This window comes from Sciurus vulgaris, assembly GCF_902686455.1.
Source record: "Sciurus vulgaris genome assembly, chromosome: X".
NCBI lineage: Eukaryota > Metazoa > Chordata > Mammalia > Rodentia > Sciuridae > Sciurus > Sciurus vulgaris.
The window spans coordinates 132,190,079-132,217,858 of NC_136471.1; the positions used below are offsets into that span (position 1 = coordinate 132,190,079).

The 27,780-nt window shown below is 49.1% G+C and overlaps 1 protein-coding gene and 1 long non-coding RNA gene across 2 annotated transcripts in view; one reads left to right on the forward strand and one right to left on the reverse strand.

The window, feature by feature from the left end:
* The window catches only part of LOC306650885, a 461,164-nt gene that overhangs the window by 295,203 nt on the left and 138,181 nt on the right, over nt 1–27,780 (forward strand). The gene's annotated exons all lie outside the window — the stretch shown is intronic.
* Nucleotides 25,038–26,996, reverse strand: LOC306650592 (claudin-34-like; the record flags this gene model as incomplete). Its single annotated transcript, XM_079122659.1, has 1 exon — nt 25,038–26,996. The coding sequence occupies exon 1, from the start codon at nt 25,677–25,679 to the stop codon at nt 25,038–25,040; it is 642 nt and encodes a 213-aa protein (XP_078978785.1). The 5' UTR covers nt 25,680–26,996.

A 27,780-nucleotide genomic window follows, 5' to 3' on the forward strand; every position in this document is an offset into this window, starting at 1 on the left:
CTCTGGGCTTCTCCTCCCGCCCCCGGTTTCCGGCGCACTGCCCCGGGACACTCCGTGCTCCAGGCACATCTCCTGCACGAGGCTGGCAAGCTGTCGCTGAGCCCACTTTGCCCAGAGGGGCCCCGCCCAGGAAGTGACTGATGCCTGGCTTAGGGCGTTCAGGGAGAGCAACAGAGCAAGAGCCTTCCACAAGTCGGCCCGGGGGCAGAGTTCCCACACGCGGGCGCGCGCGCGCGCGCACACACACACACACACACACACACACACACACACACACATCCCCCGTCCCCACACCACCACCCCAACCCCCGCGACGCCCCTGCACCCGAAAAGAAGACAGTCCAAGGACCAGGCCATCAGCCACGAGCACCCAGGGGACCGAGTGCCATGGCCGCTCTGAAGAAGAAACGGGACTGAACGCGTCCCGCCCTCCCCGGTAGGCTGGCCAGATGCGGCAGGGCGCTGATGCTCACGGCCCCTCCAACACATGGCTCAGGGCCTGGGAAGAGATGCCAGTGGGAGTGCTCTTGCCCCCTGGCCCAGGGGGGCAAGAAAGTGACAGGGACCAGGCCTGGGATGTGGCCTTGCCTGGCACGCTGAAGAGACTCATGCTGTGCGCTCAGCCTCCCCTGTGCACCACGGGCAGGGCCAGGAGGCTGCTGGCGCCACGCCTGCGCCAACCCAGCTCCCGCTGTCCTAAGCCCCGCCGCCCGGCCCCAACGGCCCCGATTCACCCTTCCGGGAAACCACCCCAGGGTTCCCCGCTGGCCGAGCGCTCTCTCCCTCACCGGGAGACGCTTCAAGTCCCGGTCCCAGCCATCAAACCACCAGGCTGGATGTCAGCATGGGCGCCTCCACACCAGAACCGCAAGTGAAAGTAGCACGTGCGGTGAGGACACCCTTCCCCTGCAGAGATTTCAGCTTGAGCGCACCCCTGGGTGCCGAGGCCTCTGAGAAGGGCAGAATCAGGTGTGGGGTCTGACTTGGAGGGCGAGCCCGGTCATTCCCGACCAACGCTGCTTGGGGTGCTGGAGGACAGCAGTGGGTTGCACAAGGGAGTCTGTGGGCCTGGATGTGGGTCGGGCCAGCTTCAGAGTCGCCTGCTCAGAAATGGCTAGGAGGGAACAGGCACGACCGCTTGTTCCTTGGTGACCCGGGGCCTGTACCATTTTTCTGGGGCAGTTGAAATGGGGACGTCTCCGGCGATTTGGAGACACACGGAACGCCCGATATCTGGACGGCACGCAGCTGGAAGGAGTGACGCTCCTCACCCCACAGGGACCGGGCGGGCCCGCTTCCCAAGGCGGCACCTCAAGCACCCAGCGGGGAGAAGGCTCGCCTGGGGAGGGCTGGACCAGGAAACAACGGAACGGGGGGTGGGTGGGGCCGTGTTGTGCTCCCAGGACTTGGGGATTCCTCTTTCCCGCGCAGGGACATGAACAAGGGGGGGTCCAAACGCGTAGCAGAGGCGGTCTCGGAGCACGACCCCGGTGGGTGAGCTGGCTTTCTCTCCCGTGTCCCCAAACTGACCGTGAACTTCCCGGCCTCCCGAGGAAGAGGAAGGCAACGGCCGTGCAGCGCGGCCGTGCCCGTGACGGGCGGCCTTCGGGAGGGCGCCGGATGCCACCTTTCCGTGGCCCAGCGCTCTGAAACTTGGGGGCCAGCACACTGTTTGGCGCTCCAGTGCTGCCACCGTGTGGACACGCGGGAGAATGCGCCTCCAAGGGGGAGGCAGGGAAGAGGTCCGGAGGGGCTGTGGCATTTTGCAGGGTTTCCCGCCTTCTTTTCCACTTGCGAGAGCAAAAGGAGGGCAGGGCGGGAGATCTCAGGGACGACGGTGGGTTTGGGCGCTCTTCGGACACCAGACTGTCAGAATCCCCGTGAAGAGCGCGGGACGAGAGCGGACGCCGTGGATTCTGAGCCTCAGCTCCGTGAGAGGGTTGAGACCCCTGGCAGGAGGGGTGTGGAGAGCAGGACCCGGGAGAGCTCCGAGAGATGCCCCTGGACCGCCAGTCTGGGCCACGGGTGTGCGGGCCTGGCCAGGACTGTTCTTCCCCATCCTGCTTCAGGGCTCCACGCCCACCTGGCTGAGCCGCTCAGGACCGGCCGCTGGCTCCGCGTCCCGCCTCCCCCCCCCCCCCCACCACCAAACCTAACCTAGGCTTCTCCTCCGTGGTCCCCAGGTTCCGCAGTACTGCCCTGAAGTGTCGCGGCTCAAGGGCCGTCTTCTGCCCACCCCTCCGGGGGCTGAGGCGGGAGGGTGGCAAGCCGTCAGCCAGTCGACGTGACGAGGACGGGCCCCGGGCAGCGGTGCCGGCCACAGGGAACTCCTGGGACAGGAAGGCTGGGGCCGGGGTGGGCGTGGACAGCGACGGCCTGCCTCCGGTCGGGCCCCGGGGACCGCGACCCCGGCACCCGAGACGGAGGCAGTCCGAGGGCCAGACCGCTCTACACCCGAGGAGCCAGGGCTTGGCGGGCAAAGGCTCCTCTGGAGCCACAGAAGCGAGGGCCGACGTGGCCTCCCCGGCAGGCCGGACAGACACGGTCGGTGGAGCGATGAGCAGGCGCCGCGATCAGCCGCACAGCCCTTGCGCCCACACCCCTCAGGGCCCGTGAAGAGACGCCGCGAATGGGGGGGGGCTCCTTCCACCCCTGCCCCGGGAGGGAACCGGCCCGAGGCCTCGGGCCTGGGACGCCGCCTTACCTGGGTGGCCGCGGAGGCTCCTGCTGCGCGCCCGGCGTCGCCTCTCCCGCACCCGTTGGGCCTTGGCCCTGGTGGCCGTTAAACCGCTCGCGCCACGCCTGCGCCAACCCACCTGCCGCGTTCCCCGGCCCCGCCCAGAACCCCACCCCCACCCCCACCCCAACAGCCCGCAGTTCCTATTCCGGGGAACCACCCCGCTCTTACCCCGCTAGCAGACCGCTTTCTCCCTCACCTCACACCCATCCAGTCCCTCTCCGAGGGACCCGACCCACAGCCTCGATGGCAGCATGGGTCCCCCAGTGCCACAGGACCCCGAAGTCAATGGAGCGGGTGCACTGTGGACGCCGCTCACCTGCAGACATTTCCAGCCGAGCTCACCCTTGCTACCCGGCCTTCCGACTAGGGCAGTTTCAAGCGCCAGATCCGACCGAGGGGGCATGACCCACGATCTCAGGGGGAACCTTGACTTTGGTTTCTGAGGGACAGCAATTGCTCGCCTAGTGGGAGGGAGCCTTGGAGGCTGGCCGTGGGGCGGTCCGGCCTCACAGGAGCCTAGGCCACCGGGGCCAGCAGGCAACAGGAACCACCGGCGGTTCCTTGGTGATGGGGTGCCTGTGATGTTTTCAAGGCGAGTGGTCGAAATGGGGACGTCTCCTGGGGTTCGGGGACAGTTCTAAAGCCACATTCCCGGATGACACACGGGTGGGAGGAGTGACGCTCCGCACACCACAGGAACTTCTGGGGCCCGGTTTCCAGCAGGGCACCTCAAACACTGAGGGACCAGACGTCTTGCGCGGGGAAGGGTGGAAGAGAGTGCGATCCTTCCTGGGTGGGTGGTGACGTGCATCCCCAACGTGTGCATTCCTCTTTCCCTGGGAGGGTCCTGAAGCGGGAGGAGGTGGAAATCAGGAGCACCGGCCTGCTCAGAGCACGGCCCCGGTCGGTTTGCTGGCTTTCTCTCCCGCGCTTCGAAACTAACAGTGAACGTCCCGGCCTCCCGAGCGAGAGGAAGGCATCCGCGGCTGTGCCAGTCTCCTGTCAGCCCTCGGGAGGGCACTGGATCCCGCTGTCCCTTCGCCCAGCGCTCTGAAACATTTGGGCCAGCACACCGTTTGGCGGTCTCGTGCTGCCACCGTGTGGACAAGCGGGAGAATGCGCTTCGAATGGGGAGGCAGGGAAGAAGTCCAGAGGGGTTCTGACCCTCTGCAGGTCTCCCGGGATCCTGGCCCACGCGTCAGATGAAAAGGATGACAAGCTGGGAGAGCTCAGAGCCTGCCGTGGGTGAGGGCCCTCTCCAGACACCAGATGGAAAGAATCCTGGAGCAGAGAGCGGGAGGAGACCAGAGCCCAGGGGTGCCGGGTGTCATCCCCTGGAGATTTTGAGTCCCCTGGCAGGAGTGGGACGAGGAGCCGGGTGCCGGCGCGCTCTGAGGGAAGGCCTTGAGGCGCCCGCCGGGGACGCGGGTCTCGGGGCTTAGCCTGGCCTGTCTCTCCAGAGACCTGCCTCAAGGCTCACAGCCGGCTTGCTGACCGGGCCGGGACACTCGGGTTGCTCGACCATCCACCCCGTCTGCTTCTCCCACACAAGGTTCCCGCACACCACCCTGCGGTGCCACTGCACAAGGTACATCTGCTGCCCGACGTCTGGGGAGGCCGAGGCAGGAAGGCGTCAAGGCGTCGGCAAGCCGCCTTCTCCAAGAGGAGCCCCAGCCATTTGTGCCGCCCACGCCTGAAGGAACCCACCTGCCCCCGTCCCACCCCGACAGCCTGCGTTTGCGATACCCGGGAACCACCCACCCATTCCCCCACCCCCAGCACAAAGGCTTCTCCCTCACGCGATAGCACTCGGATCCCTTTCCAACGCATGCACACAAGGGCTTGGACGGCAGCATGGGTCCCTCTGGCACAGGAAGCGGAATCGCGTGCGGCACCGCGCACAGCGGGGCGCCCTGCCCCTGCACAAAGTGCAACTGGAGCACAGTCCTCCCTCGGTGCCAAGGCTTCCGACTAGGGCAGCTTCAGTGTGGGGCCGGACCGAGAGGGCAGGCCCCTGGATTGCGGGCCTATGCTGACTCTGGATTGCCAACGATGGCATCAGAGAGGAACGATGGTTGCAGAGAGGAAGCCTGCGGGCCTGGGTGTGGTGCGGTCCTGCTTCCACCGAGCCAAGGCCAAAAGGGCCAGGAGGGAACAGGAACGACCTCCGGGTCCAGGCTCCCGGGGTGCCTGTCGTGTTGTTTGCTGGAGTGGTTGACATGTGGCCCTCTCCTGGCATGCGGGCAGAGTTCTGAAGCCTGATTGCGGGTAGGCACACACAGATGGTAGGAGGAACGTTCCACGCACCACAGCAACGACACGGGCCCGCTTTCTAACAGAGGTGGCAGGAGACATCTCGCGTGGGGAAGGGCGGACGGGTCCACAAGGTCCGTCCGGGACGGGGGTGTTATCCTTCCTGGGCACGCGGACTCCTCTCCACAACGAAGGGGCACGAGCCAGGAGGCCCTAGTCCCGGGCGACACCCGGCTATCTCAGAGCATGGCCCCCATGGGGGCGCTGGGATTCTCTCGCGGGTCCACAAACCCACAGTGATGGGGAAGTGGAGCGCATCCTAGGTGCAGCTCAGCTGGGCCTGTGACAGGTCAGCCATGAGAGAGCACTGAGGACCCCCGTCGCCTCGCACACCACTTGAAGCTTCGGGGCCAGATCGCCGTTGGGCGGGATGGCTCTGCCACGGTGTGGACGAGAGGATGAAGGTGCTTTGAACGGGCAGGCGGGGAGGAAGCCCAGAGTGGTCCTGTCAGTGTGCAGCGTGGCCGGCATTCTTCACCACTTTTCAGAGACAAAGGAGGACGAGTCGGGAGGTCACAGCAGCTCCCCCGTGGGTGAGGGCGCGCTGCAGAACCCAGATGGAGGGAAGCCCCGATGAGAGCGCGGGGGGAGAGCAGACCCCAAGAGTTCCGGGGGTCATCCCCTCCAGATGTGGAGTGCCCTGGCAAAAGAGGTGTGTGGATCGCAGGATACAGGAGTGCACTGAGCGCAGCCCACGGCCACTTACTTGGGACCCGGGTGTGCGGGGCCTGCCTGGTCCCCTCCTCCCTAGGCCTGCTTCAGGTCACACCGGTCGCTCTCACGTCCACCTCTGGGCTTCTCCTCCCGCCCCCGGTTTCCGGCGCACTGCCCCGGGACACTCCGTGCTCCAGGCACATCTCCTGCACGAGGCTGGCAAGCTGTCGCTGAGCCCACTTTGCCCAGAGGGGCCCCGCCCAGGAAGTGACTGATGCCTGGCTTAGGGCGTTCAGGGAGAGCAACAGAGCAAGAGCCTTCCACAAGTCGGCCCGGGGGCAGAGTTCCCACACGCGGGCGCGCGCGCGCGCGCACACACACACACACACACACACACACACACACACACATCCCCCGTCCCCACACCACCACCCCAACCCCCGCGACGCCCCTGCACCCGAAAAGAAGACAGTCCAAGGACCAGGCCATCAGCCACGAGCACCCAGGGGACCGAGTGCCATGGCCGCTCTGAAGAAGAAACGGGACTGAACGCGTCCCGCCCTCCCCGGTAGGCTGGCCAGATGCGGCAGGGCGCTGATGCTCACGGCCCCTCCAACACATGGCTCAGGGCCTGGGAAGAGATGCCAGTGGGAGTGCTCTTGCCCCCTGGCCCAGGGGGGCAAGAAAGTGACAGGGACCGGGCCTGGGATGTGGCCTTGCCTGGCACGCTGAAGAGACTCATGCTGTGCGCTCAGCCTCCCCTGTGCACCACGGGCAGGGCCAGGAGGCTGCTGGCGCCACGCCTGCGCCAACCCAGCTCCCGCTGTCCTAAGCCCCGCCGCCCGGCCCCAACGGCCCCGATTCACCCTTCCGGGAAACCACCCCAGGGTTCCCCGCTGGCCGAGCGCTCTCTCCCTCACCGGGAGACGCCTCAAGTCCCGGTCCCAGCCATCAAACCACCAGGCTGGATGTCAGCATGGGCGCCTCCACACCAGAACCGCAAGTGAAAGTAGCACGTGCGGTGAGGACACCCTTCCCCTGCAGAGATTTCAGCTTGAGCGCACCCCTGGGTGCCGAGGCCTCTGAGAAGGGCAGAATCAGGTGTGGGGTCTGACTTGGAGGGCGAGCCCGGTCATTCCCGACCAACGCTGCTTGGGGTGCTGGAGGACAGCAGTGGGTTGCACAAGGGAGTCTGTGGGCCTGGATGTGGGTCGGGCCAGCTTCAGAGTCGCCTGCTCAGAAATGGCTAGGAGGGAACAGGCACGACCGCTTGTTCCTTGGTGACCCGGGGCCTGTACCATTTTTCTGGGGCAGTTGAAATGGGGACGTCTCCGGCGATTTGGAGACACACGGAACGCCCGATATCTGGACGGCACGCAGCTGGAAGGAGTGACGCTCCTCACCCCACAGGGACCGGGCGGGCCCGCTTCCCAAGGCGGCACCTCAAGCACCCAGCGGGGAGAAGGCTCGCCTGGGGAGGGCTGGACCAGGAAACAACGGAACGGGGGGTGGGTGGGGCCGTGTTGTGCTCCCAGGACTTGGGGATTCCTCTTTCCCGCGCAGGGACATGAACAAGGGGGGGTCCAAACGCGTAGCAGAGGCGGTCTCGGAGCACGACCCCGGTGGGTGAGCTGGCTTTCTCTCCCGTGTCCCCAAACTGACCGTGAACTTCCCGGCCTCCCGAGGAAGAGGAAGGCAACGGCCGTGCAGCGCGGCCGTGCCCGTGACGGGCGGCCTTCGGGAGGGCGCCGGATGCCACCTTTCCGTGGCCCAGCGCTCTGAAACTTGGGGGCCAGCACACTGTTTGGCGCTCCAGTGCTGCCACCGTGTGGACACGCGGGAGAATGCGCCTCCAAGGGGGAGGCAGGGAAGAGGTCCGGAGGGGCTGTGGCATTTTGCAGGGTTTCCCGCCTTCTTTTCCACTTGCGAGAGCAAAAGGAGGGCAGGGCGGGAGATCTCAGGGACGACGGTGGGTTTGGGCGCTCTTCGGACACCAGACTGTCAGAATCCCCGTGAAGAGCGCGGGACGATAGCGGACGCCTTGGATGCCAGTGTCAACACCTTGAAAGGTTCATTCTTTTGGCAGGAGGGCTGGTACTGGAGTGTCTCAGTCAAGCCCTTTGAGCGCTGATCTGGATCTTGCTTTTCATATTTGTTTCCTGTCTTTTCTCTTACCTGATAGAACTATGTGTTTCTGAATCCCTAATTTTGTACTTGTCTCTTCTTGTACTGTTTCTACTTTTTTCCTTAAACTCCCTTTGCCTCTTTTAATTTTTCTTTCTCTTCTTATTATTTCATCTCTTCTCAATCTTAGTCTTTCTTGTGTGATTTTTTTCTAACTTTATAACATTTGCACTAATTGTTCATGTTTAAAAGTGTTTTAAATTCTATATAATGAAGATACTTGTATAGGGTATCTCTAAGCCTACCCGCCCCACACCCCCTGACCGATTTTGGAGATAGAACCCAGGGCCTTGTACTTGCTAGGCAAATTCTGTGTCTCTACGCTGCACTCCTATCCCTTTGGATTTTTGTTTTTTGTTTGTTTGTTTGTTTTTTGGAGACAGAGTCTTGCATGAACCTGGTTATGAGTCTTGACTCAGCTTCGCATGTAGCTGGTAGCACATACCACTGTGCCTGGCTCAGCCACGATCTTAAAGCCCTGGTTATGAACTGCCTCGGTAGCTTTAGAACCACAGAAGCAATCTTATGACTGCTTAAGTGGCCCAAGAGAGACTCGCAAGAGTCTCCTTTAGTCCTCACACTTGCTTGCTCTCTAGCCCCCCAAAACCCCATACTCTGGCCCTGCTGCCTCCTCAATTTCCCCTTTCCGTTTCTTCATTCCCTTGGTCATACCCTTGGTTCAGACCTTTACCACCTCTCCTTTACATTTCCAACCCACCTGTGATCAGCCTATGCCTTCAGCACGTCCCTGCCAGGCCAATGTGCAAATGAAAGCCCCACAGTAAGAGCCAGTTCAGTTCCTGTCACTCCCCAGCCTCAAGCCAGAATTGTACCCTCATGTGCTGGTGATGTGGCAGGGCCCCTAGGACTCCTTTACTAGCCTGGTCCTGCCCTGCATCCCAGTCACCATCTCTACACCTGGGGTGAGAGAGTGACTCTCCTCCCCTCCTTTGCACTGCTGTTTCTCTTCTGAATACCTTTCCACCCACTCGGGTCCCCTCGCCACTTCCCTGACCAATGGTTTATCTTGTTGCCATGTTTAGATGTCTCTTCTTCTCACAATGCTTTCTGAACTATTGAGGCTGCCAGGGCCCTTTTAGCAGCTTCTGTTTTCCTACACGGTGGCCCTCAATTGAGCAAGCTCAAGTGCTGATCCCTGTGGCCTGCTTTTTCCAAGGGAACCAGGGACTGTTTCAGCACATTATTTCTGTCTCCTAAGGATGGCACATAGTAGATTTTCAAGAAACATTTTTTATTCCCTGTTTGATCACCGGCAGCACTTGGGACATTCAGGGCCAGATAACTCTTTGTTGTAGGGACCGTCCTCTATACTCTTAGATGACTAATAGCATCCCTGGTCTCTGCCAATCAGATGACAGAAGCATCCCTCTGATCAAAAAAAAAAAAAAAAAAAATCATTAAAGTCTCCAGACATCACCAAATGTCCCCTGGGGAGACATATCTGGGACTGTCTAAGAACAGCTGCCTTCAGATATCAGGGAAGGAATGAGGAATCCTGCTGAGATTGATTCTGTCTGTGACACTGAGGAAACACCAGGATACCACACTTCCTTTGCTTGGGCTAAACTACTCATAGTCTGTAGAATGACAGCTAAGGGAGAAAGTCGGAAGAAAATTAAAAAGTCAATATACTTATGTGGTACACATCCTCATGTCGCTCTCTGAGGAAAACAAAACAAATCCTACAAGTGAACCTGCAACAACTTGCTTTTTCTCTCTACCCCATGCTGCTTCTCCATCCCTCCTCCTTGTTTCACTTGAGCTCCAACAGGTCATCTACACTGACTCATTTCACCACCAAAATCATTCTAGCAAGGCCCCAGGTCCTTCCAGCCTCATCCTTCCCCAGCTTCCCTGACATAGACTCTTCTTCTTCCCTCTATTCTGTGCCTATTTTCTTCTCTATCTCCTTGGGGAGTCCCAACTCCATGAGACCAGGTGCCATTAATGGAGTACTTACTATGGGCTAAGTATTGCCCCATAATACATATGACTGAGTTTCGTTCCTCCACAACTCCATGAAGTCATTGCATTATCCATGGGGGCATTGAAGCTCAGAGAGGTTTAGCGATTCACTCAGAGTCCTATAAGTAATAAGTAGCAATGGCAGAATTCAAACCCAACTCTGTCCAATTCTCAGCCTGGGCCGATAACAGCTGAGTGACTAGCTGAGCTTCTCACACTGGGGCTAGTTAAGTTGCTCAGGATAGTTAAGAGGTCTCTGATGCTCCTGACCCAGCTGTTCACCTTTTCCCACTAGACCTAGGCAATCTTACTCCTGCTCCCAACAACTAGTAACAGAAGCCCCTTCTGAACTATGAAGAAAAGGATCTTTTCAAAATGGTAATGCAGCCTAGATGCTCCCTCCCAAGCATCAAATCCGTGAATGGTCCCCTTTGCCTCTTTATCATCCTTCATTCTCTGCTCTGTCTACCTCCCGCACATCCCTGCATCCAGCCCAGCAACATCATGTGTTTGAGCTGAAGCCTGTACTTCACTCTTCCCTTGCTGTTGCCCAAGTGGTACCTGATGTCACATCTTGGTCTTGTCAGTGACTAGAATGTCATCTGGTATATCAGAGGTACTCCACAATTGTTCATTGTATGAATGGATGCATGCATGCATGCATAAATGATCGGAATGATTTGATGTGGATCTTTAAAAGAGCAATCAATTTGATCAATTAGATTTTATTTGACACTACTTCTTTCAGTCTGCTTCATGACTTTCAGAGATATGAAGTTGATGAATCTGTTCCCATCACTGGCACATCCCCCTTCCAAACAGAATAATATAAAAGATCAATTGCTTAGAAAATTGGATAAGAAAATTTCAGGTCAAGATTCAACCTCATAGCTTCTGCCATCTTTGAGATGCGAGTCACAGATTTGAATCCTCCCAACAAGTCTGCTATTCCTACAAGTCCTCCACTATCTTGTGCCTCAAAGGGCACAAAGAGTCAAGAGTTATAGCAGTGGCCTGAAAGCAAAGCCTGCAACACACTAGGCCCTGACTCATCATTTTATAATCTTTTCACATGACACACAAGCCAACTGAATCCATATCATAATATCCCAAAACATCCATTTCATAATATTGATCTCTCTAAAATATGTCATTAATATCTTCATGTGTCACTGAATGTAAATATGACCCTATTCAAAATGCTTTCAGCTATAATGAAGCTGTTTGTCACTCTGGCTCACATTGAACCACCTGAGTGAACCATCATGTAGGATGGAATTGGCCTTGATTTCATCTTGCCAAGCAAGGTTTTTGAGAGGAAAGAGGAAGGGTCCAGAAAGGAGTCCAAAGTCTTGAGGGTTACACACTTAATTGACGTCTAAGTCCCTTGACTAGAGTTACTGCCAAGGCCTTTGGTGCCTGATCCAGGTTAGTGGCGAGGAAAGAGAACTGTGAGCTCCTACCTATAGGGTTCTGACTCATGCTGGGTCTGACAAGAGTGGAATTTCTGGGCAAAAACCCCATTGCCCAGATGTGAGTCCATGCAGAATTCCCCAGGGCTCCCTGCAGGAGGTGTGTAAGTTCTTTTGTGATCTGTTCCAAGCAGCTGCACATTTCCTGGGTGGTAGGTGACATCAAGCCATCAGTGTGTTACTCACACATATTATCACGAATGTTTTGATCTTGGTTCAGCCTGTGATGATGGAGTTTCCTCTTATAAGAAGCTAGTTAATGCTCTTCCAGAGACAAAGATGGGTGTGTTCAGAATCTTTGCTCAAAATCAGGGCTCCTTCAGACTTGTCCCATAAAAGAAAGCCCATGAGGTGGTTCTGTAAAGTCATTTAATAAAAAGGTCTAAGTGAGGGACTTCAAATCAGGGAACTAATCCTAAAATAATAGAAACTGACCAAAAATCACTAGGCTTATACTGGACCCGTGTTTGGTACTCACCCAGCTTGGCCTCTGTCCTCCTTGCCTCTGGACTGAAGGACTGGCCTCCTGACCAGCCTCAGATACAATCCTACTTTGGGTTCCCCGTTGGCGGTGGGTGTGCACACTCTGGATGGTATCTGGGAGCCATGGGGTAATTACATCCTCCTTGTAGTGAGACACAGCCTCTTCCTGGCAGGTCAAGACTTCCTCCTTCTTTTCTTGCTTTCATCTCTCAAAGAAATATTGTTGCAGAGTGTACATGTATGCTGTTGTGAGTGTGTGTGTTCATTGTGTGTGTGCGTATGTGTGTGTGTATTGGTGTGTGCATGTCTGTGATACTACGCCAAGTGGTCACTCTGTAAATAGAGAAAACAAATCCCCTGATTCTGGTAAATAATTGAGCAATGGATGAGCTGACTGTGCTTCCATATTTTCTTCCCTAGCTTTCTCATATCACCCACAACCTCCATCTGCGGTAAAGATTCCAGGACTTTTTCAGTGGATTTGTCTTCCATTCAACAAACATTGTGGCAGGCTGATGGAGTCAAGGCCTATTTATGCCTCTTCTGGGGAGAAGGGTGCTAGGGTGTCCAGGGTACTGGAGAACAATTCCATTGCTGGTGACATTGGATGATATTGTGACTGTGGGTCAGGTCCTTGGATGCCCTGATGCTGAGTGTCTTCCCTGTGTATTTTCAGGGTAGCATGTGAGCACTGAGAGCTATCTGTGAGAGCCCTTTGGAAAGGCAAAGGTCCTGGAGAGAGCATGCATATGGCAGCATGGACACTTTGTGCTGCTGGCATTGTTGGTGTGACATTGTCTGTCTGTCTGTTTGTTTGTAGATGGGATCTTGCTAGTTATCCAGATTGGTCTCAAACTCAAGCTGTCCTCCCACCTCAGCCTTCTGAGTGCTGGGACTATAGACATGAACTGCTGCCCCCACCCTAGTGTGACATTTTTGGCAATGAAATGGTCTGTGCTTTTGTGGAATTCACAGATAAGGGCATGTGGACACTAATCACTACTCTTCAAAATACAATGTGTCAGACATGGGATTCGTTCTAATGAAGGGTGATGTGTAGGACAGGGTAGATCAGGAAGCATCTCCTGGAGCAGGTGTCATTGAGAGGGATTTCCAGAATAGGTTGGATTTTCAGTGGCAAAGAGAGGTTAGAGCACTCCAAGAGAGAGGTGTGAGCAGGGGCCCCACAGGAGGAGACATTGGAAATCCAGAAGGCTGGACTCTGATGGTGATGAGGTGAATGCAGAAGGGTGGGCAGAAAATTTTGCCCAGGAAGGGGGACTGGGGACAAGTTACATGAATAGCCCCCAAGAGCAACCTGAGGGATTTGATCATGATTCTGGACTCAATAGGAAGATGCTTTAAGGCTCTCCTTTATCACTGGCTATGACAAGCCTGTTGCCAAGCTGCTGGATGAAATAGTCTCAACAGTCTCTCTCTTTCACGTCTTGTCTCATTAAAAAATAGAATTTTTGTTTTAGAGAAATTTTAGGGTCACAGAAAATTAAAGCCAAAGACACAGAGGGCTCCTCCTGCCCATGCACACAAGCACAACCCAAGCAATATCCCCCATGACAGTGGGATATTTGTCACAATATATGACACTATGTTGACACAGTTTTATGGTCCAGGACCCACAGTTTACATGAGAGATCACTTTTTTTTTTTTTTTAAGAATTTAACCTTTATTTTTTATTTATTTCTTGTTCTGTGGTGCCAAGGATTAAACCCAGTGCCTCAGTAGTACTAGGCAGGCTCTCCACCCCTGAGTCACAACCCCTGCCTGGGGGCTCACTTTTGATTGTGTCCATTCTGTGGGTTTGGACAAACACAATGTCATCTATCCATCATCATTGTAGCATATGGTTCTCAAAGTTTTCCATGCTGTAACTCTTCATCCTTCCCTTCCCCTCTCCTGGCAAACACGGGTCTTTTTACCATTTCTATACTTTGACCCTTTCCAGAAGGTCTAATTTTTTGAATGACACATTACATAGCTTTTTCACTGGCCCTCTTCATGGAGTAAGTGCATTTAAGATCGCTCCAAGTCTTTTCATGGCTTGGTAACATATTTTTTTTTAATGCTAAATAATATTCCATTGTCTGCATGGACCCCAGATTGACCTACTGAAGGGAGGTTGCCAACAAGTTTTGGCAACTAGGAATAAATCTTCTGTGAACATCAATGGTAGATTTTGTGTGGACACGAGTTTTCAATTCATTTGAGCAAATACTGAAGAGCACAGCTGCCAGATCCTAAGAGTCCTGCCCTTTTTAATTCAAGAAGATCCCAATCTCTTGCTTTAATGGAAGGTGCAGGTAATTAGAGTTTTTCTGTGAAGATAGCTTTAGCAATGATGGGACCAGAAACCAAACCCTGGAAGAGACAATATTACAGAAAATTTTAAATAATCTAAAAATGAAGAAATACTCGTTTGAATGAACTTGATCCATGAGTCTAATACCTAATAATCCCACTTTCCATAGTATTTATCTCTTGAAAATAAAATTGCTGACACTAATTCCTTTGACAACTGTCAAGTAGTCTCCCTGTAGCTGTCTCGACCTGCCCATCCTCACACCTGGGCCTGTGGTGGCCACAGGTTTTCTTTAGGGCCTATTGGAAATATAGGGATTTTCCTGCATTAATGAAGGCTGAACACTATCAGCCCAGTTACCAGGTAACCTGTTCTAGAAAGCAGCTATATTGTGGTCAGTTGTCAGGGGTGGACTCACATTGGCAGTCAAGCTGGCACAAAGTGCTACAAATTCTACAAGATTTCCATCCAACAAGGCAGCCCTTTTGTTACCAAGAGACACAGTTTCACCAGAACCACTTGGTTCTGAAGAACAAGATGGGAAGTGGGGCACTCTCCCTAGCTCAAAACGTGGGGCTCCCGGTCTCCATGGCTGGCTATGTCTGTTCCCTGGTGACTCTGCATTCCTCAGTGGCTGACTTTCTCCTCAGGTTTACTCGAGAAGGAGGGTACATGCTGGGCCTCTGGGAAACGTGTGTGACTCAAGACTTCAGTGGCAGTGTGTGCCAGGGCCACACCACCCCACAAAACCTGGCTGCTGAGAGGCGCGTGGTGCGCATCCTATTGTGTGTGTCCAGCACCACCAGCTCACTGGGGCTCCTGCCCATCTTCCTGGAACTCACCTGTCTGAGGTGTCTGAGCTGCCAAAATCATTCTTTGGAGAAAATCACAAATGTTCTGGGGGGAGCTCTGTGGTTCCTGGCAGGACTCACCACTTCAGTGCCCATGTCCTACATCACCCATGTCACCGTGCAGAGATTCTGGGGCTCTGTGTTCCCAACCAACGTGCCCCGGTGGGAATATGGCAGGACTCACCACTTCAGTGCCCATGTCCTACATCACCCATGTTACCGTGCAGAGATTCTGGGGCTCTGTGTTCCCAATCAACGTGCCCCGGTGGGAATATGGCAATGCCATGTTCACCGGGTGGATTGGTGGACGTTGCCTTTTCCCTGGAGGGCTTCTTCTGATCCTGTCACGGCTTTATGCCAACAGATGGGCTGAAGAAACAATCTCTTTCCATTCAAAGTTGGACTTTTCCAGAAAAGTGCCTTAAGGTAAAGTAGACTTTGTTCACAAATGGACCACTGACCTCCAGCTTCCTTCAGATCGTTTTCGGTGGAGGGCTTGTTTTGCTGATCTCCCAGAAGCTGAACTTCTTTCTCTCCTCTCTTTCCTCTTTTTCCCACCACGGGTTTGGCTCAATTTTAATCTGTCACTGCTTACCATTAAATGTCAACTAAAATGTATTCTTGAAGGGGTGAATTTATGCTCAGTTTTCCCACCTCAAATTCAAGCATCACACCCTATGAAAGGTCAGCTTATTGTGTGTCTGAGAAGTTCATATGCTGTCATTAAGGAGGAGTAAAAAGGTGATACTGGAAAGAGTTGTGGTGTCAGAACTTTAGGAAATGGGAAGGAGCAACAGCATACCGCCTTATTTGTGGTACTTTATTTTTGGTGGGATGTTGGGCACCAGGGATTGAACCCAGGAGTGCTTAACCACTGAGCCATATCCCCAGCACTTTTTATATATTATTCAGAGACAGGGTCTCGCTGAGTTGCTTAGGGCCTCCCTAAATTGCTGAGGCTGGCTTTGAACACATGATCCTCCTGCCTCAACCTTCCAGGCTGTGGGATTACAGGTGTGCACCGTAGCACCTGGCTTACTTGCAGTACCCTTGACACCAAGTATAGCAAAGTAATCAGTAAAGAGTTACTTTTTTAAAAATAATTACTAATGTTTAAGTCAGGGGCTGAGCATGGCAGTGCTCACTGGTGTAATCCCAGTGACTCAGGAGGCTGAGGCAGGAGGATCACAAGTTTGAGGCCAGCCTCGGTAACATAGTGAGACCCTTAGCAAGACCTTGTCTCAAAAATAAAAATAAAATAAAATAAAATAAAAAGGACTGAAGATGTAGCTCAATGATAAAGTACCCCTGAGTTCAATCCCCAATACCAAAAATGCATACAGACAGACATACACACTTCTTTACATCAGCCATGGTTTGAAAATGAGCGAGATTTTGATGGAAGTGGCAAGATTCTACTTAGGAATGTTTTCCAACAACTTTTCCGCAGATCAACTGCATCGGTATCCATGGGGGCTTGTTAGAGATGCAAATTCCCAGTGCAGACCTACTGAACTAGAAGTGTGGGGCTGGAGTCCCCAATCCTGTGTTTTAACAAGTCTTCCAGGGCATTGGTATGCACATTCGAATTTGAGGAGCCCTGCTTTGCAGAGACCTAAGACCAAGTGAGAAGCAGATAGACTTCTGGGGTAAGAGATGGCCTGCCACAAGGCTCTTAGCCAAGATCATCAAGTGTGGAATGAGGAGTGTTGGAAACCATCTCTACTACTTCAGTTGGTCTGGGCCAGGAAAACTAGGTATTTCAAACAGGGAGGATTTGATACAGGGAATTTTGTGCTGTGAGACTGAGCTGGCTTATGGAGTAAAGGTCAAAGAATATGACTTTTGGCTTTCAGAAGATCTGGAATTTGCTGAGGAAATAATAGCCTACGTTCATGGCCACCTTTATAGTGGAAGGTGGGATTTGAGGGAGAGAGCTCGGAAGGCAGGGGAAAGTAGAGAGCAGATAGGGATGAAAATGAGTTATCAACAGCTAACCCTGCAGGGAGTGTAATTCATTCATTTGTGGGCTTCCACCCCATCTCTACGAACACCATCACAGCTCATGGGACTAGCCACCAGCAGCCCATGTCTTTCATTCATGTAGGAAATATCCATTGAATGTGCCTACTGCGTAACTGCTCTTTGGCTAAAGCTTAATTTCCTTATAGATTTTGACCCAGGATGGCCCAATCAAATTCTTTCCTGAGAAACTGGGAATTGGGGAGGTCAGTCATATGTAAAATTATGCTTTGTGGGTACTCAACACCTTCTCGTATTGCCCAGCGTCATGAATGAGCAGTTCAAATGGAAAAAAAAAAAATACTCATATTTGGAGACTGATTCAACTTCTCAGATTCTATGAAATATCCTAGTAATTGACAATTTTATAAATTATTTTCCAGATTATCTTCACTCGTTTATGTTTTTATTTACACCAGTGTTAATCAATTAGGTACTGTTGACTTTAGGGGCTGGATAATTTTCTGTGATTGGGGCTGGTAGGCTCGGAGGTAGATGAGCATTATCCCCAGCTTCCACCCACAAAGATGTGGCAACCTAAAAATGTCTGCAGACGTTGCCAAATGTCTTCTGAAGGGACAAAATCATCCCAGGTAAGAACAATTGACTAAGACCAACTCAAGGTGGTTTCTTTTATTTGGAATTAAGTTGGTTTCTTTTACTGGAAATTAATTAGCATCACTCCTAAGCCCCAGTGTTTCTAGGAGACATGATTCTCTTACTCAGGAGAGTCTCAAAATTGGATGAACAATAACTTCTGTGTAAAACTCCAGCTATAGCTATATAGATGGCTTTGGGTTGGAGGGTGACATTCATATCAAGTCTTGTCAAGGGTTCAAATGATCTTGGTTCTCAAGGTGGAGCAAGGGCCGCTGCCCTGAAATGGGCAATGAGTCCTGATATGGGGCCTTTCACAGAGCCAGCTTTGGTCCATAGCCATTCTGGTCTGGAATCAGCCATGTAGCCAGAAGGCAATTTCATAGATTCATCAGGGCTCCTTACAGGACCCACTGGCATCTCACCAGCATTCTTTCCTGAAGCTCCTTTTCTAGTTTAGTTGTAGTTCTAGATGGTGCAGTAAAGAGAGTGACGTCACAGAACTAGAGTGCCTCAATCAAAGCCACTTTGGGACCTCACCCATCCTCCCAGCTGGGCCTTCTTCCTCTACTCAGCAGTTCAGTCACTCAAGTCCCAGAATGCTGTGTAGCTCCTTCTACCTACAATGCTGATTAGACTAAGAAAAAATAGAGATAAAATTCCCTAGATTATTTTTAGAAAATTCATGTTAGTTACTGAAGATGGCCATTGTCCTAAGAGTTCATCAATTGCATATCTACCATCATGTCCTAGTTTGTGGATGATTGAACTCAAGTTTACCAGTTCTCCTATTCCAGGATGTGCTTCTCTATCTTTCTGAAACTCCATTTAACACTTCTCTGCCTTTAGTTGTGGCATCTCCGCATTTACCAAAAGAATTTATGATACGGACCCTACATAAAATGCCATCAGGACTTCCAGACTAGAATCCTGTGAATGAGTGAGGTATTAGGAATTGACCAAGATATGAAATAAATGAATGCTTGGGCAACAATGTTCACAATGGAGAAGTAAAAACAACCACATACCTGCGAATATAGTAATGCATGTGTAAATCATGGTAACAGGGTAAGTAATAGCACAGGGCTGGCCACAGCACCCATGAATGTGTCGAGTGCTTAATATGTGCCAAGAAGTGTAGTAGAACATTAATGTGCTATTTAGTGTCCTAACAACAATGTGAAGAGAAATAATTACTGCTTCAATTTTTCAGATGGAGAAACTGCAGGGTATTTAAATAAATAGCCAAATTCATACTGTTGGTAAAAGTTGAAGGCAACAAGCTGAGCCTTACATTGGGGTCATGTATAAGCAGCAGGAGACAGGGCTGAAGTGACAGTATATGACTGGGTGGCTAGGATTTTCTAAGTCATAGTGTTTTGGTTTGTCACAACTGGGAGTAGCTCTACTGAACTCCAATGGGTGTCGTCAGGGGGTGCCGCTTCACATACTATGGTGCATGAGATGGCCCCCATAATAAAGAATTATCTGCAGCCATGCACGGTGTGGCAAGCCTGTAATTCCAACAGCCCTCAGGAGGCTGAGGCAAAGGGATCACAAGTTCAAGGCCAGCCTCAGCAACTTAGAGAGGCCCTAAGCAACTTAGGAAGACCCTGTCAAAATAAATAAATAAATAAAAAGGGCTGGGATTGTGTACCACTGATAAATCTCCCCTGGGTTCAATCCCCAGTACAAAAAAAAAAAGAAAAGAAAAAAGAAAAGAAAAGAAAAAAGCTTATATATGCTTTTCCTTAAAAAAAAAAAAAAAAAAGGCAAAGAAAGGTGAACTCCAAAACGTCACACCAGAACTCTACTCTTCATAGAACTTTTTATACTTCCTTCGTGTGTTCAGTGCAAGCTTATTGTGTGTCTACAGCAGTGTGAATATTGGCACTTTTGTTCCGAACTGTATGGGTAAAGTCCCTAAGTCAAGGCTTGCTCCTATAGCCTCTGATGGTCGGTTAAGCACCTGAAGAATTGGAGATTTAAAATCCTAAAAAAAGGGAATGACTTGCTCCCCACCCCCACTTCTGGCTTCTGCAAGATGAAATACCATTAAAGTCACTTAGGACTGTATCAAATGCTTGCTTTTTCATTAATTTTAAATTACGAGACAACTGGGGTGGAGGTGATTATGATACGTACCTAGAGGGTAGAGACCGGCAAGGCTGCTAGACATCCTACAGAGCAGAAGGACAGACCCTCAAAGAGTAATCCAGGCTGCCATGTCAACTGGGCTGAGGTTGAGAAGGTCTGCTCAGACAAGTGAAATGCACTGCACTGCCTACCTTCACGCACGGACATCAGTATTTTAGAGCATCCCAGGCAAGTCCACCATACATGTGATCTAGAGAACCAGGACATTCATTCTGCAGTCTCCTGTGTGTGAATTTCAACTCATTGTGGACTTGTGTAGTGTCCCCCCATGTGACTTGCTTAGCTTCCTTTCACACACTGAGCCATTCAGATTTTATCTGTTTTATCTCTGCTCACATACCCTGACCATCTTTCTGTAGAACTTTGTTCTCTACTTATTGATTTATAAATGTCTTAATATTCTTGATACTACTCTTCCACATGGGAAGTCAATGTAGGCATACGTATCTGTTTTTCCCTTACAGTTTGCGTGTGTGTGTGTGTGTGTGTGTGTGTGTGTCTTATTTAAGGAAAACTTCTTTACCTAGATTTTGTAGGGGTAGTCCATGGGTTTCATTCTAAATGTATCATAAGGGAGACATTTTTATTCTTTGCATAGTTTGGGCTATGGATCTAACTTTATCTCTTCCTTATGGATAACTGTCCTATTATTCTAAAGTCCCCTTTTCCTCCCTGTTTCAGCGCTATGTGGGTCATAGGCCAGGCTGCTCTATATTGATATGTCAATTTATATACACCTCATTGTATTGGTCTCTTTGTATATCCTGATAATAATGCACACCATTTGAATAATGATAGCTTCTTAGAAAATACGATCTGGTCTCAAAAATACCCTCGATATTTTTCTATCTTGTTATTCCAAACTGGCTTCTTCACAGGTCTTTCTTCAGGCCTCCAAGTTAGTTAAGACCAACTCATCAAGCTTTATGAAAAACGGCACTGGACACTACTGTGTGTTCCCTATACTCTTATTTTCTTTCCTCCTGGATGCAGAGTTGGACTAAATTTCCAGTTATAGGGCCAGTGTCAGTCATTGTTATATGAGCTGGCCTGCACCCACCTCCAGGCCAGCCTGTCGAATCCCCCATGAATGACATTCCAAACCCCCTTTACTTCCAGACAATAGCACGAAAGTGCAGAGACCCTACCACCCTCCTGTTGAGGACTTGTGGGTACAAGATGAAGGATTTTGAGTCACAGTTAGGAGAAGCCCTCATTCTGGACATAAAAGAATAAAAATCAGAACTATATTGTGTTAAGATGCTGCTGTTTTACCATTTGTTGAGTTACTAGTAGTCCCTAAGTGATCATAAAACTCATGTGAGGTTTTCGTTGAAACTGAAGTAGATGGAGGTGAATGGCCAGATTTACAACACAGGGCCATCTCATCCATGTACTCAGTCTACATATCTGTTGATTAATTTGTCTTTTGGGACTTGAAATAACATTCCTCTTTTTTCCCATGAAAGTCTTGCATAGGGCTGGGGTTGTGGCTCAGTGGTAGAACACTTGCTTAGCATGTGTGAGGCACTGGGTTCGATCCTCAGCACCACATGAAAATAACTAACTAACTAAATAAAATAAAGGTGTTCATCTACAACTAAAAATATTTTTTAAAAAAGAAAATCTTGCACATCATTTTTAAGATCTAGTCTCTGGACCATTATTCCTTTTCTTACCGTATAAGTGTATCTTTTTTGAAGTCATATATATATATATATATATATATATATATATATATATATATACACATATATACATTTTTTTGAAGTGAACTCACTGGTTTTTAATGTCTTCACAGAGTTGTGGTGCCTTCGCCACAACCAATTTTATGGCACTCTCAGTATTCCAGACAGAAAGCTGTTACTTATTAAGTCACTGCTTATTTCCCCACGAACATTTGTGTACAAGTTTTTGTGTGGGCATGTTTTCATTTCTCCTTGGCATGTATCTCAGAGTAGAAGTTCTGGTCATATGACAACTCTAGGTTGAACATTTTGGGGAACTACTATTTTTAGGAGGACTGCACCATTTTATATTCCCATCAACCTTGGCCATAAGTGGGTGTTCTGATTTCTTCACATTCTTTTTAAATATATTTTAAAATTTGTTTTAATTAGTTATACATGGCAGTAGAATGCATTTTGACACATCATAAATGGAGTATAACTTCTCATTCTTATTGTACGTGATGTAGTCACACAGGTCAAGTAGTTATATATGCACATAGTGTGATAATATCCAATTCATTCCACTGTCCTTCCTACTCCCAGACCCCCTCCCCTCCCTTCATTCCTCTCTGTCTGATCCAAAGTACCTCTATTCTTCCCTAGCCACCCACCTTTACTTAGCATCCACATATCAGAGAAAACATTCAGCCTTTGGCTGTTGGGATTGACTGATTTGGCTTAGCATAATATTCTCCATCTCCATCCATTTGCCAGAAAGTGCCATAATTTCATTCTTCTTTAAGGCTGAGTAACATTCCATTGTGGATATATACCACAGTTTCTTTATCTATTCATCTGCTGAAGGGCATCTAGGTTGATTCCATAGTTTAGTTATTGTGAATTTTCGTGCTGCTATAAACATTGATATGGCTGTGTCACTGTAGTATGCTGATTTTAAGTCCTTTGGGTATAAACTGAGGAGTGGAATAACTGGGTCAAATGGTGGTTCCATTCCATGTCTTCTGAGGAATCTCCATACTGCTTTCCACAGTGGGTGAACCAACTTGCAGCCCCACAAACATGTTTTTAAAAGTTTTCAGAGGCTGAGTAACTCAGCAACTTAGTGACACCGAAAGCAACTTAGTGAGACCCTGTCTGTTTTTTTAATTTTAAATAAAATATAAAAAGGAGGATATGGCTCAGTGGTTAAGCACTCCTAGGTTCAATTCTTGGTACAAAGAAAAAGGAGAAGAAGATGATGATGATGGTGATGGTGTGGGGATACACATTAGCACCAAGAGAAAGTGAGAGGAGTAGAGCAATGTTCTAGCTGCCATGAGGAAAGCAGGTGCCAAGCAGGTTGAGACCCTCCTCCTGACTGTGCACAAGAATATGGACTGAGGTAGTTATGAGTCAAATACCTATTCCCAGGGATCCATTGCAAAATAATCCATGGCAGGAGTCAGAGCAGGTAGAAAGGATGGAAATGAAACATGACTGTTCATATACTGATAATTATTGAAATTGGAACCATTATCTCTACTTTTGAATGCACCTGATAATTTTCATAATGAAAACTTGGGAACAATTTCCTGAGTTCAGCATCAAAACTGGGAGTAGTGCTGTGCACCTGTGATCCCAGCTATTTTTGAGGCAGAACAATCACAAGTTACAGGCCAACCTGGGCAACTTAAGGAGATCCTGTCTAAAAATATATACTTTAATGGGGGACGGAGGATATGGTTCAGGGGTAGAGACTTAACTAGCATGTGTGAGGCCCTGGGTTCCATCCCCAGTACTGCCAGAAAATAAACTGAATAAATACTCAAAAAAAAAAAAAAAAACCTGAAAGAGCAAAACAAAAATGCAGTACACTGGTCAACACCAAGGGTCACTAAGACCTTCTCTCAACTCTAGAAAACAATTGGAGGAAAAGGATGAAGCATTTTCCCTGCCTTTCCCCAGTGCTGGTATGGAACAAGGGCCTCAGGCATGCCAGGCAGCACTATAGCTATGAGCTACAACCCCAGCCCACCCTGCTTCTGTATGCACTGAATTTCAGAGTCACCAAATGACTGTATTTGATGAGCTAAAACTCTTTACAAAAGCTTCCAAGGAGCTGAAGAAATAGTTGGCTTTGGAGAGCCCTTGCCTAACATGCGCAAGGGCCATGGTTCGAATCCCAGGCTCCTCGGAGGGGAAAAAAAAAAAAAAAAAAAGCTTCCAAGCTAGTAACTCTGGCAAGAATGTTCACATTAGCAAGTGACCAACCACATGGAATCCTCAGTATGATAAATGATTCTAAAAGGGACAGTCCAGAGCTGAAATCATTAGGGTTAGGTAGAGTTTCATTAGGAAGTTGACAAGAGGGATCAGCCTTTCCCCTCATGGAGTCACTGATCAATTTCGTTTTCTTTTTTGGGGGTGTGGGGGAAGTACAGGCGATTGAACCCAGAGGCACTTTACCACTGAGCCACATCCCCAGCTGCTTTTTGTACAGATACATGTTCTACGTAGAGACAGGGTCTCTCTGAGTTGCTTAGTCTCGCTAAGTTGCTGAGGCTGGTTTTGAACTCGAGATCCTCCTGCCTCAGCCTCGGGAGCCGTGGGTTACGGGTGTGTGCCACCACTCCTGGCTCTCTGATCAATCATAGTGTCACTAAAAGTGGCAGTTACCATGTGCCAAGTGGTGTACAACAGTCACTTTGAAATACATGGCACCACCTAGGAAATACTTGTCCTGAAACAATGGACTTGGAAGCTCATCAAACTTCCAGAAAGAGCCAGTTAACGGACAGGACAAGTGGCCCATATTGCTTGACATATTAGAAGCATTTAAAGTAAACAAAAGGCAGAGGGGTGCAACACAGCTATGTGTGACTGGTGAGGCTGGGAGACTACAGCATCAAAGGCAGGGAGAGCAGCTTCTGTGCAATGACTAAAACTATTTTGGAGACATTTTAAAATTCTGAGTATTTGATAACAAGGAATAATAAGGTTTGTTAGAAGCCATAAGTAATGTAAGGAAATGTCAGTTTAAAGAGAATAGTATTGAAGGATATGATGCCTGGGGTTTGCTTTAAAATACTTAGGAGGAAGAAAGTGGAGATAATATGGCAGAATCTTTAGAACTGTTGAGTCTGATGATGTGTGTGGAGAATCCCTATACTAACCATCTACTTTTGTTCCTTTTGGAAAACTTTATAGGGAAGAGACATGTTTTTATCATGAGAATACAGAAGGCATGAGGTCTATTTTTGTTTTTAGGACAAGTTTCAAAGGGAGATGTGAGAGGTTTCAATGTACTCAGACACTTAATTCCACACACTACATTTATAGTAGGCCATAATAATTAAAATCCAGACCCACAAGACTGGCAGGTGGGCAGTATTTATTTCAACGAAAGTTCAGTGAACCAAATTCAGATGCAAAAGATAATGGAAGGAGTCAGTCAGACTCTTTCCTCCCAGATCATTTTTGCCACGGACTTGAGTTCTTGGAAATACTTGGTAGAACATTCAGATAATACTTCCCATAAACTCCTGGAAAGAATGGATTTGCAAAGTCCATGCAACCTGGAAATTCATTTTTTAAACCTCAGGATGCATTTGGATGTCCAGGGGGAAAGTGTAAGAGAGGAAAATTGTTCCACTCAACAGCAACAGGAAGGCAGCTAGTGTTGCCACTATAAGGGCACTCCCAACTTCCTGAACATCTGGCTTGAAGGGCACATGGAAAGACGAAGGGAATTCAATCCCCTCCATGCTCATGATGGAGTAGTAATTCCAGAGCACGACAATCGAGATACAGCCGCTAGCAGCGATGTTCAGAATTCCTGAAACAACGAATGGGTTGCAGGTGTCGTCCTTCTGAAGGATTCCCATGTACACGTTCCTCAGGGCGAGGATGATGAAGGCTTTTCCCAACAGCCCCAGGATATTGGCAGCCAGCAAGAGGTGCTGAGCAACACGAATGTCAGGTGGAAGGAAGTCATCATGGTAGGTGTATCGGTAACACACTTTGGCATTGCTGATGTTACTGTCGCGGTGGTGGTAAATGCAGACTCTCCACATTCCCACACAGGCGACACCAGAGGGGGAGAGAAGGGGGTGATTTATGTACCACATTCGCCACTCCACTAGGCCCATGGAAATGCCAGACAGAATGCATCCTATGGTGGCAATGGCAAAGCCTGCTACTTGGCGATTGGCACTATTGACGAACCAGATCATGGTGACAGCATATGTATGCTTCAACTGCAAACAAATAAGGGCATTGTGAGCATGGGATCCTCTTGCTGGGATGGACCCCCCTGGGGGAATAGTACTCGGACGGAAGGAATATATCCAACAAAGGAGGCATTTGCCCTCTCAGTCAGCTGCTGGGAGTGCAGGTTGAACAAACTTTGTTGAGGGCTGTGTGGCAATATTTGCCCAAAGCTTTAAAATGGGCAAACCCTCAATCAGTTCCACTTCCCAGCATTGGCCCAAAGACAATCAATCTGGCCAAAACATTTATTCATAGATATGGTCAGGAAAGCACTCTTTGTAATACTGAAAAACAGGAAACCACTTTAAGCCCAACAATAAGTTAAATCATTTATACTCCAGCCACTCAATGGAGCTGCGTGCCAACCCTAAAAATATATCAGAGGAATCATACAAGTTATAATATTTTGTACTTGGCTTTTTTCACTTAGCACAGTGGTTTCAAGGTTCACCCATGCTATAGCATGTATAAGCGTGTCCCTTTTTGGTGCCCAGTAGTATTCCTTTACATGTACTACCATGCTTTGTTCACTCATTCATCAGTTTTGGATATCTGGGTGGGTTCTGTGTTTTGCCCAATTTAAATAATATTACTGTAAACATGCATATATAAAATTTGGGGACAGGAGGAAGGAAAGATAATGGAATGAGACAAACATCATTATCCTTTGTACATGTATGATTACACAAACTGTGTGACTCCACTTCATGTACAACCAGATGAACGAAAAGTTGTACACCATTTGTGTACAATGAATCAAACAAATAAAAAATAAAAATAAATAAAATGAAACCTTGCGCATATGTTTTCATTTCTCTTGGGTGGATGCTGAGGGGTGGAATTTGTGGGCCATACAGTAATTGTGCATGTAACTTATTAATATGGTGGCTGCACCATGGATGCTCCCACCAATAACAGATGAAGGTTCCAGTTCATTCATACCTTCTACCATATTTGGTATTTGTAGTCTTTTTGATTATTGCCATTCTAGTCACCATTATATGTGACCAAAAGGAAGATGCTCACAGTACATCAACAACATGCTACCAAGTAGTCGGTTTAATAGACATGAATTACCACTGGAAGGCTATATGCTAAGTTATTAAGAGGAATTTTTGAAAGGGTTTCAAGGATTATGAGGGGTTCTTAAAGTTATTGGTGTTGTGAAGCACTGCCTAAATATGGAAAAGCACACAAAATCTAGATTGCATACCTGAATGGATTATCACTTGGAAAACATCCATGTATCTACCATTCTGATAAAGTTACACAATATACCATTCTCTTACTTTTCTTTACTGTTTATTAACTCTGTGTGCAACCCAAACATCTTAATATAATTTTGTCTGTTTTTCAAAATGGGAACCATGTGGTAGGCATTCATGCGTGGCTGGCTTCTTTCCACAATATTGCATTTATGACACTCAGATTATGATTTTTTTAAAAATTTGTTTTAAGTATTTATGTATGTATGTATGTGTGTATGCATGTGTGTCATGCCAAGAATTGAACTCAGGGCATAGTGAATGTTAGGCAAGCATTCTATCAACTGAGCTATATCCCCAGTCTAAGATTATGATTTTTAATAGTGCATAGATATTCAATATTTTTGGATATTTCTATCATGAGTGGGATTATTTTGAAATAAGAATACAATACAGGGCTGGGATTGTAGCTCAGTGGTAGAGCGCTTGACTCACATGTGTGAGGAACTGGTTTGGATTCTCAGCACTGTATAAAAATAAAAATCCTTTGGCAACTAAAAATATTTTTAAAAAAAGAAAAAAATACTTCATTAAAAAGTTGTCAAGCAATAGAGGATTAACTAATCTAGTACATACAGATACTTTAGCACCTAATATATATTACAGTAACCCATTCACTATAATACTTATCAAGAGTTAAAGCAGAAGAGAATTAAGGAATATGGGGGTCTTCCCATTCAATCTCCCACTTCTTGGAACCTACTTGAATGGACAAATCCAATAAGTGGGGTCAAAGTGACTGGGTACTGATGTTTCCTTTAGTGTTATTGACAGTAGGAATAAAGAAAATCCGGAGGCA